Source organism: Aquila chrysaetos, chromosome 11 (assembly GCF_900496995.4).
Source record: "Aquila chrysaetos chrysaetos chromosome 11, bAquChr1.4, whole genome shotgun sequence".
Classification (NCBI taxonomy): domain Eukaryota; kingdom Metazoa; phylum Chordata; class Aves; order Accipitriformes; family Accipitridae; genus Aquila; species Aquila chrysaetos.
The window spans coordinates 8,431,868-8,444,385 of NC_044014.1; the positions used below are offsets into that span (position 1 = coordinate 8,431,868).

Below are 12,518 nucleotides of genomic sequence, written 5' to 3' on the forward strand. Positions count from 1 at the left end.
CCTGAACAAATTCTTGTTTTATTGAATTACCAGACTTCAGCAGTTTAGTAATAATTTAGGCTAAACACTTAAAGGAATGTCAACAACATTCTCTTCTGCTGGCAAAGACGACTAAAATAATAAATCATTATTGAAAATACCACAGGCAAATCCAACAGATTTAATAAGAGGAAGGATGTTTCTTGCATTGTATGTGCCAGTTTAAAGATTGTGGTGCAGTTTGTTGTATTTAAATGACAATAACAGACTTCTCCAAGATTTGAATTATGGTTTCTGTTTTCAATTACATTTTAAGTCAGTAGAGCTCTGCCATCTTCTTTTTATTTTTTTTCTTTATCTATTATTGACTTCTGAAGTCAGGGACAAACTGTATTCTCATTTACATTTGTGTAAATACAGGAAATAGCTTATTTTTCTTCTATTTTTTATGTAGCTGTCGTAATTAATTCAGTAGTCATTTACAGAAGCTAAATATATTATGTATTTCAGTGATGATAATCTTGTATAAGATGAACTACTTTTCTTAAAAATAGACATGTCTTTGTTAGATGACTGTTGGATTGTTACTCATTATATAATTTGACTTTTTAATTACTTGCTACTGCTTGTGGTAATTCCTCACCTTTGTGGGAATAATATGATTTACTGATTCATAGTCTTTATTTTAGCATACTGTACTCCATGTTTAGAAATCTTCGAAAACTGGTATTGATGTCTTTCTTCAGAAAGATTTTACAGCAAGTGATAAAGTGGTATAATCTTACGGAATTAACATCCCTTTAGTGATTAGGGAGAAAAAAAATGATCAGAAGTCTCATGTAACCTGTGGTGAGATAAATTAGCTATTGAGCAGAAAACCTCACTCTTTTAATTTGGGATATACATAATATTCCATTTATATGTGTGTGTCCTCATTAAAGATTCCAAAAATAGAAGTACATGGTAGTTAACAAAGAATGTACAGAGAGGGGTGACACATCAGGATTTTGAGAAAATGTTAGTGATACTCAAGACACCATTCATTTCAGACATTTTAACCAAAAGTAAATAAATGACTCATAGTGATTGACTGATGATTTAGCCTTTTAATTTTTACAAATTATTTTATTAAATTATAAAATTATATAAAATTTTACAAATTTTTACAAATATTGGAATTTTCTTAAATGTTTTGTAAGAACATATTTCAACCAGTGGATTCATGCTAAAATATCCACTTCCACTATGTCTAGGAGTATTTCTATTTTTTTCTTCATCTGTGTGATTTACTATGCTTTATCTACCCATGATTGAATAAATGGTACCATTTGATGTTCTAAATATAATTTTCTATCAAATATTCTTTTTAAAAAAAGATGCTCTGAAAAAAAATCCAACATCACTTATATTTGCAGATTATGTTTCATGAGCATTTCTAAGGCATATCTTTGTAAAACATCTTTTACAACAGTTTAGCCTTTTCTTTTTGGGTAATATTCTTAGAAGGAAAAATCAAATCATATAATGTTCATATAAATGAAATGTTGAAGGTTGTAAAACCTATCAAAATATGTTTATAATGGTAAAAACATTTTCAATATTCACCAGGCACTTCTTAAGAGTGTCAGAGGGTTATTTTTCATTTCCCTTCAAAATCTAAAATGTCCCAGTCCTATTGCAGTGTTAAATGTCAGGTGAAAGTTGGAGGTCAGTGGAATTCATTAAGATTTACTCCAGTAAGTAACCAGTTTGTTCAACATTATGTGGAGCTATAGATTCCTCTGTATACTGCAAATAGTTTCTTGTAAAACTGATCATGTTATTTCTCTTGTTTACTCTGTGACTTTCCTAGCCTGCATTTCTTCAGTTGGCCTGTAAGCTTCTTTTATTCCTCTGTACAGGTGTGTGTCTCAGTGTGACCTCTTCTACCTCCTACATACAGAATGAGGTGGATGAAATCTAATGTGCATTATAGTGCCCACTCTTCCCATTCATTCCATACTGATCTGGAGGATCTGGGTTGACATTTTTATTATATTTGTATATTCTCCACACAGTTTCTCAAATGTCTTAGGAAAAAAACCCAAACCCTTAAGCTGACATGTACCTACATGAAACCTAAATGTCTGTTTCCTATGAGTAATCAATCTGTGGAAACTGCATGTAATTCTAGTTTCAGATTTTCCCCTTGCATGCAATTTGTTTTGAGTATCATGTCAATCGTGTTGCTTATCTTTCAGCATGCTGCCTTTCCTTTCTAGTTTTTAATTGGACCACAGGAAGCTTCATAAAGCAGTTAGGTAGGATCCTGGTAACTGTCAGATGTTCTATGTATTTCTGTGATGACATTTTTATGTAGCACAGGTGCACAGTGAGAGAGTGCATTCCTATGTCACTTGTTGAGTCCAATAATTTTCTGAGTCCTTTCCCCTTTACGTTGTCAAATTCAGTATACTCAGGCTAGTACGGGATATTTTTAAGGGACAGAGTTATTACTTGCACTGCGAATTAACGTTGCAATTTTGGTAATGCTATTTAATTCAGTGAAACAGTCTGCAAAGCAAGGGTATGAACAATAATACCTAAACATGCCACCTGGGTGGTACAATGTATTTTCTGAAACAGGGGCCCTAAGAAATAAGGTAGGCAGATTTTTGTCTCACTCAACTGTACTTCCTTGGTTTTAGAGGTGGCTGAGCCATCTGCCACTTGTATTTGACTTCAGTGGGAGCCAAGATGCTCATCACTTACTTAAGCAGTGTACATGTTCACAGGAACCACGTAACAAAACTAAGTTTATTGTTTGGTAACAAAACTAAGTTTATTGTTTGATGCATATGAAGCTTAATTCCTTTTGGAGGGATAAGAAATGTGTGGTAAAACAAGCCACTATGGATACACAATCTGGTTGATATTTTAAAAATGCCTTGAGAGAATATAATTTTTTATTCTATATAGAGGGTGCATATATGAAGAGTGATACTCAGATGATAGTATGATCACAGTAAGTTATATAATAAATCTGTTTCTTCTGTTTTTTTTTGTTTGGTTGGTTTGGTTTTTTGGGCTTTTTTTGTTTCTAATAAATCCAGGGCCGAGAAAGGGCAGTGAATTTAAGGAAAAAAGGAGTTCAGGACATACAGTATGCGTGGAAACTTTCTGGGACTGAACCCATCTTTTGGTTTTGTGCTCACAACACCTAGCACAGTCCATTCAGATCCACAAGAAGACTCTTGAACATTACTATGATGGGACTGTTGGACACACTGTTCAGTGTTCAACATATCTATATGGTACAGTCTGTAAAAGAAGTGAAAACAACCAAACAGTGTAAGCAGTGGTGAGCACTGGGCTGCCATTTCTGCATTCGAAAGTACTCTCCAAATGAGTAAGTGTGTTGGCAGAGATTTGTGAGCACCAGAACCGCACTTTCAATGTCCACAGCCTAGCAGTTTTGCTGAAAAAATATCCTGCTGTGAAATGCTGGAGAATTCTATGCAGGCTCTGTTTCCAGTGTGATGCACTTCCAACAGATGCCAGGATACTGGGAATGAGAAATGTATAAAAGACAGGTGAAAACTGTATAATCTGTTCCTTTTGAAGAAACCCTTTATATTCTTATGTGCTCAGTAACCTGCTTCATTGAAAGGCTGTGACAGCGATGCATAGTTTTTCATTCTTCTTGTCTTTACAGAGATTTCTTGAAAATTAATATAAAAGGCTGTTTTTAGGAAAGGGGAAGATAGCAACTGCATCTAGGGAAACAGACCACCAGTTGACTCTGTAATAAAAATAATTTCTAAGGTTTTAGTACATGAACCAATAAGCAGAACTGGAGAGGTTAAAGTGCTGTAAGCTGGAAAGCTATACAGCTGGAATAAAGGAGGAGACTGCGCAATAACAATTGTGCAGGTGACAAACAAAAATCAGGTATTGTATGTTTAATGGTGCTCCAGAAAGTACATAAAAGGAAACTTTGAAACATGAAACCATTACCCTAGGAATTTTAATTGAGCAGATGGACATAGTGCTTCATGCGGGATTCCTGAGCTGCCAAGATACAAGGCCATGCTTACCTGCTTTCTACTATTTTGTTTTAAATGTGGTGTGGTTTTTAAAGATAAACTCTCCCTGGTACCAGTATTGGGCTGGGTGTTGGGCTTCACCGGCACACTGATCTCTGTGTCTGTAACGATGTCTGTACATCTTGCTGTCAGGTGCATTGAAAGCAATATTCAAAAGCCTATATTCCTTCCAGATCTCTGTGCCTAGTGTTTGCACTGATTCTCGGTGCTACCCCATCAGTGTCTCACTTAGACCCTCATAATCATGTGTGAGAAGCACATAGCTCTTTTCACTGATTAGCCACAGTTTTGTGTGGTGCTCACCACATGTGAATATGGCCCTGAAAGGGCACTGTGGTGATCTCCAGTTTCCTCATGAAATTTTGATTGATGCTAATGGATAACATATATGTGGTAGCTCTGCTAAAATCAAAGCTAGGTTAGGCAGCTATTATTCTTGTACTGTCAGTTTATCCCAGTATATCTGAACCCCTTGTGTGATGAATTGAATGATTTGAGGCTGCAGCTTTCTGGGGATCACCTAGGATAAGAAGTGCTCTGCAGATGCAAAATACAGGATATTAAATCACTGTTCTTGATTGTGCTTGAGAGGTGTTCAGTTCCAAGTAGATGTTTGAGAGGGAACTTAAAGTAGACACCTGCCCCAAGCTACTGCAGAAATCATGCTTCTCCCCAGAGTCAGAGTAATACTATATCAAGCACTGGGTTTGGTGCTTGAATTTAACACTGATGGGTGCCTTGGTTGTCTGATGGAGTAACACTTTGATGTTTCAGAGTCAAAAAAAGGTTCTTCCTTTCTACTACTACTCCCCTGCAATGTACTAAGCCAGCTGATGTTAGTTCAGTGAGAAGGAAAAAAAATTCTTTCCAGACCCACACAAAAATTGAATCTCGTGTAAGGGTCCAGCTAATTAGCTCACCTGGGTGTTTGTAAGAACAGGCGTTCAGAGAATGTACATGATCTTACTTGTGCCATCCTTTTCAAAATCTATCCATCCACAGTATTTTTACATTTTGATCATTATATTTAGGCTAATTTACTGTTATGCTTATAAAATAATAAACCATTAAAAGCACAGATTCCAAACAACCTGTCAAAATGACCGTAAAAATGACAAACTTCCTATGGAATAAGTAACAAAAATGTAGTCTCTTCAGTCCCAGAGCAGGCTCATTTCATACAGTGACCTTTTCAAAAAGTTTATTTGCTTTCATATGAAATGTACTTTTTTATTTGTTTCCAAGGGAAAGAGATGGCAAGGGAAAAATAATGCATTATTTTATTTTTCTGTAATTTATTTTTATCCATATAATTAATTTTGATCTATATAAAACAAAACAAAGGGGGCCTTAGTTCTTCATTTTATGTTTCAGATTGATAATCTCATTTTACTTCAAATGCTTTTTTTTTTTTTTACTTGGTTCCTCTCATTAGATTTTAAAAGGAGACACTAACCTCTCTGGGAAAGGGTCTTATTTCTTAAACTAGCAGTCACATGCCTTCAAATATTCTCCTTCTGCATTATTCAAAACACCTACAGCTGAGTGTGTAACTTAGGCAACCTGGCTTGATATTGAATAATGTAGTCACTGCCTTGACATTCAGAAAGATGTCTGTACCCAGCAAATGCTATTTTTATGTGTGTTGTCTTGTTGCTTGAGGGATCATGGAAAATTAGCCTGCATACAATGTTTTTTCCTGAAAGTATACAATTTGGATATGTGTTTATGTGTTCCTTGTTTGTTTCTTTTCTTTTCCCTCTGCCTTTGTTAATTATCTCAATACGTTTTAAAGCCTACGATTAATTGCTATTGAAGTGCATTTAATTTGAAGCAAAAGTTTCTGCTATTTAAATCTCTTGTCAGGAAACCAAGTATTAGAGTTGTTTGGTTTCTTATTTCCGAGGCTGTTTAGTGACAGCATAAATATTCAGCCTGACTCTAAATACGTAATTAAAGCCGACTATTGGCCAGATGTTCCCCTTTGTTGCCTGGCGTGGAGTGGAGGGAAGAACAGGAAACGGCAATCCCAACGCACGCTGTCCTCGGGTTTTGGCGGATTGTGCGAGTGATCCCCGTGTTGCTGAGTGTCCTCAAGAATAAGCTTACAGCTGATGTGAACGGTGGAGTGAGCTGCTGTTCTACCTTCCCTGCGTGCTCCTTCCCTCTCTTCTCTGCAGTTTATAAAATCCCTTTGTGCAGCTGATTTTGGGAGGTGAAGAACTGAGTTCAGCTTTTTCCCTGGACAAGACAGTGGATTTCAGGAAGAGGTCATTTTTTAGTGCGTACAGGATTGGTGAAGGCCTTTGAGATGAGTCAGGTGTGTAGATGTGAAGCAGTTTACTGCTTTAATTTTAACTTTTGTGCCACACCTTCTGTCCTCAGAGGCAATAAAACTTGCAGGGAACAGAGGAGGAAATCAGGGAACAAATAGAGGGAGGTGCTGAGTAAGCACCTGCAGTCTGGAGGGTTTTGCTTCAAAACTCCCTAGTCCTCAGGGGTTTTGCAGGAATCCTACCTTGTGCGAGTGACAGCTTTGGTGAGAGGACTCAGGAGAAATTTTGGTGGATTTCACATTGTGATGAATGTCGGTGACATCCAGGGCCTAGGAGCTGGCAAGGAACTGAGGCTGTGCTTGGAGTTAATGCCCTTATTTATTCCATGTGAACTGTGGGCAGTGCTTTCAAAATGTGAATGGCCGCTGAGGCTGGAAAGCAAAGGAGAATTAGACCATGAAGCATGGAAGGGAAACAGGAAAACATTTTCTCTGGCTCCAGGATTGTTCATGGGAGGATACCAGCCTTATTTTTATTCTTGCGTTTGTAATGGCTTCTTAGTTTGGAAAACTCTTAAAGCTTAATCATGGATCAAGTGACAATAGGGTGTCTCTCTCCCAGGTCCTGGAGACAAGTTAATTCGCTAAAAATCCCCGGCAAAAAAGAGATTATGGCCCTGATGGCACTGCAGAACCACACGGGAGATTTCACTGCAAAGGCAGATAAAAAGAATGCCGTGCTGTAAAAGTTACCCCGTAATTCACGATTTCAGGGGACCCGTTAATGACTTCTGACCGTTCAGGATAGCTGTATCCACACGCCCCTGACAACCTGAAGGCCAACAGCCGACATAACCTTGGCAAACAACATCATCGCTCGGTCTCCAGCAGGACCCCAGAACCCTTTTCCTAGCGCACGCAGATGAGGCAGGGTGTCACTTTGGGCCGCCGAGGGGCTGCTTTTTTTTCATAGCGATCACCGTCAGGGTTTTTCTGCTTCAGTCGCCGCGAAATCCGCAGCTGGGGCTGGGCTGGGCTGCCCCTCGGAGCTCGCCCCCCGCCCCGCGGAGAGCCCCACCGCCTCCGAGCGTGCAGCCGCAGCCCTGCGTCCCTTGTGCGGCTGCGGGGAGCGGGCGGGGAGGGGCTGCGCAGCCCCGCAGCCTGCGCGGGAAGCCTGTCAGCGCCGGGTCAAGCGCGGAGGCTTCCCTTTGGCTCTCTGCACCGTCTGCAGGAAGGCGCAGCGGGGTGGGGACGAGAGGAAGGAGCGGAGCCTCCCCCGGGGTGGGCAGCGCAGCTCCGCCGCCGGCCCATGCCTCGGCGTGTGCAGTGAGCGCGGCGCGGCGGGCAGAGAGCCGCGGGGCGGCGGCGGGCGGGCCGGGCCATGTCGGAGACGGAGAGCGGTGCTGCAGGTAAGGGGCAGCGGCGGGGCTCCCCGGCCGAGCGCGGCCCCGCTCCCGCCGGGCCCCCGCCGCAATGCGGGAGCGCTGCCGGCGGCGGGCGAGGCGACAGCTCGGCCGCTCCTCCGGCCCGGCCCGGCGCGGCGGGGCGGCCCCGGCTTATCGGGGGAAATGATCTGGAGCCGGAGCCCCGTCCGGAGGAGGGGAAGGCGGCAGACAATGTCCCGGTGGCCCCGCCGCCCCGGCTGCGGCCGCTGCAGGCAGGGCGGCCGCGGCGCGGCGTGGGGCAGGGCCGCCAGCCCCCCCCCCCCCCGCTTCCCCGGCGGGGTGCGGGCGGCGGCGTGGGGGGTGTCCCCGCGGGCAGGGACGGCAGCGGTGGCGGGGGGGGGCGGCTCGCTGCGGAGCTCAGCCCCGCGGAGCCCCCCGCCCGCTGCGGAGCTGCCGCGGCTCATGACGTGCCGTCCCCGGGGGGAGCCGATGCAGCAGAGCGGGAGGGGATCCAGGTGAAAAAACAATGCGGAGGCATCGCCGGGGCGGGCGCCCTGCCCGGGAGCCGGTGCTCTGCGGCGGGCGCGGCCCGGCGGGGCGGCGCAGCATCCCTCCTGGGGGGAGCGGGGGGGCCTTTGTGGCTCCGGCCTCCCCGCGGGTCGGGGTCTCCCTTTCCCGACAACGGCCCGGGGGAGAAGGGGGAGGGCTTGGGCTGGAAATCAGGGGCTGCTGCTGAAATAGAGGAAGGCACCCTTTTTAGCAAGAAGCCCGATGCACTGAAAAAGAAAGACCTGGCAGCTCGGTGGGAGAGGCAGCGCGGTCTGGGATGAGAGCCTGAGCATCCTGGCGCAGCCTCGGGGACCAGGGAGCTCCCAACGAGGCGTAGGGATGCAATAAAACCCGAGTGGTGGTTCCGTTGTACCACGTTAATGGGTCCGCGGGTCTCTGACTTTGCAAACTTGACATAGGAGCTGAGACGATCTGAATCTTGTTTTGCCTGAAACAAGGATTCGGTGGGTTTGGTCCGTTTGCGATTACACTGTGCCTGAGAAAAATAACACAGCCGTTTCAGGACAGGGGTGGTCTCTCCTTGTGTGGGAAGGGAACTGGGGGAGGGAAGAGGGTTCCTAGGATACAAATGATATGGGTGAATAACCCTAAGGGAAATGCAGGCTCAGCCTGATTTCGTTCGATCTCTCTGTCCCTTCTTCCTCACTGTATGCTGCAAAGATTTAAGGAAACTGTAATGTTGAGCCTAAGGTGCCGGCAGTAGTGTATGGGGAAACTTAAAAGGTTGAGTTTGTACAGATCATAATGGGATTTGGGGAATATTTTGAATAAAATAGCTTAATTGCAGTGCAAGTGGAATAAAACAGTCATAAAGTATCCATTAAAAAAAAAAAAAACAACCAGAAAACAATACTTGGAAACTAAATCTTCAAGATGACCTGCTCTACTGGATTCCCTCCCTGCCCCCTCCCCCCATCTAAATGTTCTCTCAGTGCTTCCTAAATAAAGTCTCTAATGTCTGTTTGAAGTAACCTGTAACAATTTTCTAGCATGCAGCTGACAAAGGGAAGAACAGACTGACAGGTTCACTTGTCTTTTAGATGACAGGGTATCATGTGTTTTGTTTTCTGCAAAGCTGCAAGTTAGTTCGATGCAATACTGAAATGAAGTAACTTGTGACATAGGGAGAATCTGTGCAGGAGGGATTTTGTTAGAAGACAGAAGACCATGTAGTAAAGCAATGATTTGTTATGCCAGAAATCTTTATGTTCTTTCCACACACTGGAATGCTGAAGCTGTCTGAGGAAAAAAAGGCTTCAGGGATAAAATGTGATTTAGTGAGTGTTGTTGTATTGACAGTATTGAAGCTGCAGTCACTTATTGCAGCATGGTACAATGCGTAAAAGAAATGTCTATATGTAAAATAGCCAAGTGTTCTATGCAGTGCCTGCCAATCATTTTTATAGCTTCAGTTAGCACAGCATTGCGGTATCTGCAGCTCGGTTATTATGAGCCTGGATGAAATTGTTCATACTCAGGAGCTGTTGCATGTAAAGCTTCTAATTACACTGACTTTTGGCTTTTTTAAAGCCATTGGCTCATAATTGGGTGACGCCGATTCAGCCGACAAGTTTTCCTTTGTGGTACTGTCACCCTATAAGCTTTCGGTCTGAATATTTAGTTCATTCCCACTGGGGCAGCAGTTGGTGTTCAACAGAGCTGCCCTGCCCTGTACCTGCAAAGTTTCCTCAGAGCTGCAGTCAGCTGTAGTGAGGGCCCAAGAAGTCTGTTCTGTCCAGAGGTTTAGCTGATGCGTGAATGGCGTAAGGGGGCTTTATCCTAGTCTAGAGGGAGTGACCAGGCTGTCTCTCAAACACCACTGTCACCAGGAGCTGAAAAAGGCTGCTGCGGCCTCAGATGTCAGCTCAAGTTAGAGCAGCCTTCGGGAGGCTAGTTCTGTGCAGGAAGACCAGAATGCTGCCTCAGCTACAAAAGACCCGATCCCTGCATGTAAATGTCAAGATTTAGGATATGTTTCACTTTCTGACTGTGTCACTGTTGGTTGGGGTTTGTCGTGGTTTAACCCCAGCTGGCAACTAAGCACCACGCAGCTGCTCACTCACTCACTCCCCCCACCCAGTGGGATGGGGGAGAGAATCAAAAAAAGTAAAACTCTTAGGTTGAGATAAAGACAGTTTACTAGGACAGAAAGGAAGAAGATAAGAATAATGATAATAATAATAAAATGACAATAATAATAATAAAAGGATTGGAATATACAAAACAAGTGATGCACAATGCAGTTGCTCACCACTCACCAACTGATGCCCAGTTAGTTCCTGAGCAGTGATCCGCCACCCCCGGCCGACTCCCCCCGGTTTATATACTGGGCATGACGTTGTATGGTATGGAATATCCCTTTGGCCAGTTTGGGTCAGCTGCCCTGGCTGTGTCCCCTCCCAACTTCTTCTGGCCCTCCAGCTTTCTTGCTGGCTGGATGTGAGAAGCTGAAAAATCCTTGACTTAGTATAAACACTACTTAGCAACAACTGAAAACATCAGGGTGTTATCAACATTATTGTCATACTAAATCCAAAACATAACACTATACCAGCTACTAAGAAGAAAATTAACTCTACTCCAGCTGAAACCAGGACAGGGTTATATGCGGGTTGACTGGTGTCTCATCTTCTGCTCTTTTCTGCAAAATGCTTTTTTTTTTCATTGAGTTGATGTGACCTGCCATGGCCAACTTCGCCCACTTTCATGGGAAAGCTGTTGCAATTTTTGAGGCCCCCATCTGGACGTCATATCTGCTGCTGCAATTGATTCTGAATTTTTTTTCTTTTTTTCTTTTAAAGCTACAGGTCTGGTCAAGTATTTTAAAATTTCCAGTTCCTTATTCTTCTAAGCTGTTCTGGGTGATTAGTTCCCTTTTTGCTGTCCTCAGTTATGATTTCGCTTATTCTATCTATAATTGCACCAAGCAACCATCCTTTTCTTAAAAAAAAAAATAAATCTTAGAAATATATTTCTTATTTTAAAACAATAACATCCAAAGGATCCCATCACCTCCATTTTCTGTACCTGAATTGGTTCCGCCTTTTGACGATGTGTCAGATGGGATTTCACAAGTGTTTGACTTCAAAGAGCACATCATTTGTGGGTTTAGAAATTTCTCTCTGTGGCTGTTTTAGTCTGTAGGTATCGTGAAGGAGCAAATTGGCTTTCTTGGGTATTCAAAAAAGCTGCACTGGCTCTCAGTAAACAATGAGGGAAAATGTGAAAGAATAAAAAACAATGCACTCAAACAATGTTACTTCTGAGTAGGAGAACAAGAACAGTCATGACCTTAATTATGCATGAAGCAACATGACCTTTTGGGGGAGTTTGGATCTATTCCTTTTTTATTTTTTTAAGTAAAGCAGATGTTGATGTTTTCCATATGCAGCTTAGTGAAATCTTTATATAGTGTTTTGTCTATCCATAATTGACTTCAGTTGCTTACTTATTCAGCTTCTGTACGGCACTTGTCACTTTTCTATTAAACAGCCTTGCTAGTTGAAAACAGAAATGGGTGAAACTCCAGACCGCATCACTATCATGCAGGCTTGTTCAGCTGTATTTCTGCAATGGTTAAAGAGAGAGGTACCAGGAGGACTTGGAATCTTTTTCAGTAACGAGCTCTGAAGTCCATCGGTTGTGACTTCACGTGTAAACGGTATGCTCGCTTCACAGATGTTTTACTGAAGAGTGTGCAGCTGTTTGGTGATGTAAGGTCACAGAAGTTGATGTTGCGCTGAGGGAATGCTGTTGCCAGGTATGAACTTCAGTGATCTGAGATGCCTGTGACATACCTACAGACTTCATCTTCTTTACTGTGACAAATGTCCTGGCTCCTGGGTCATTAAATTGAAACTGCCTCTTCTCAGTGACCAGGCACATTTTTGATCTTAAAAAGAACATTCCATAGCTCTCATTACTCAAAATATGTCAACTGTGGCCCATGTGCTGTGCTGTTAAGAAACATTGTGATATGTGTTTAAAATAAACAAATGCAATTTTTAATTTTGCCATAACTACGATTAAAGCAGTGACTTTGCAATGCTTTAAAATTAGGATGGCAGTGGTTAACTGTGTAAGTGATTGGTATTAAAACAGGACATTCCTTCAAAGTCTGTCTCAGAGGGATTTGAGAAAGGTTTTCATGTAAATAAAAAGGAAAATGCAGTCAGTTCTAATAAAGTAAGCAAATAGGTAAAGTTCTCAGAATATGGACGCCAG

General features: G+C 42.7%; 1 protein-coding gene across 2 annotated transcripts in view; it reads left to right on the plus strand.

The window, feature by feature from the left end:
- Positions 1-7,413: 7,413 nt before the first annotated feature.
- HSPA12A (heat shock protein family A (Hsp70) member 12A) overlaps positions 7,414-12,518 on the plus strand; it is a 63,349-nt gene continuing 58,244 nt past the window's right edge. The window contains exon 1 of one of the 2 annotated variants that reach the window (XM_030030724.2): positions 7,414-7,748. In XM_030030724.2, the coding sequence (XP_029886584.1) occupies positions 7,721-7,748 (28 nt within the window). In that variant the 5' untranslated portion in view covers positions 7,414-7,720. Of the gene's footprint in view, positions 7,749-11,999; positions 12,055-12,518 lie in introns of those variants that run through there. The other variant, XM_030030725.2, reaches the window with a different exon arrangement.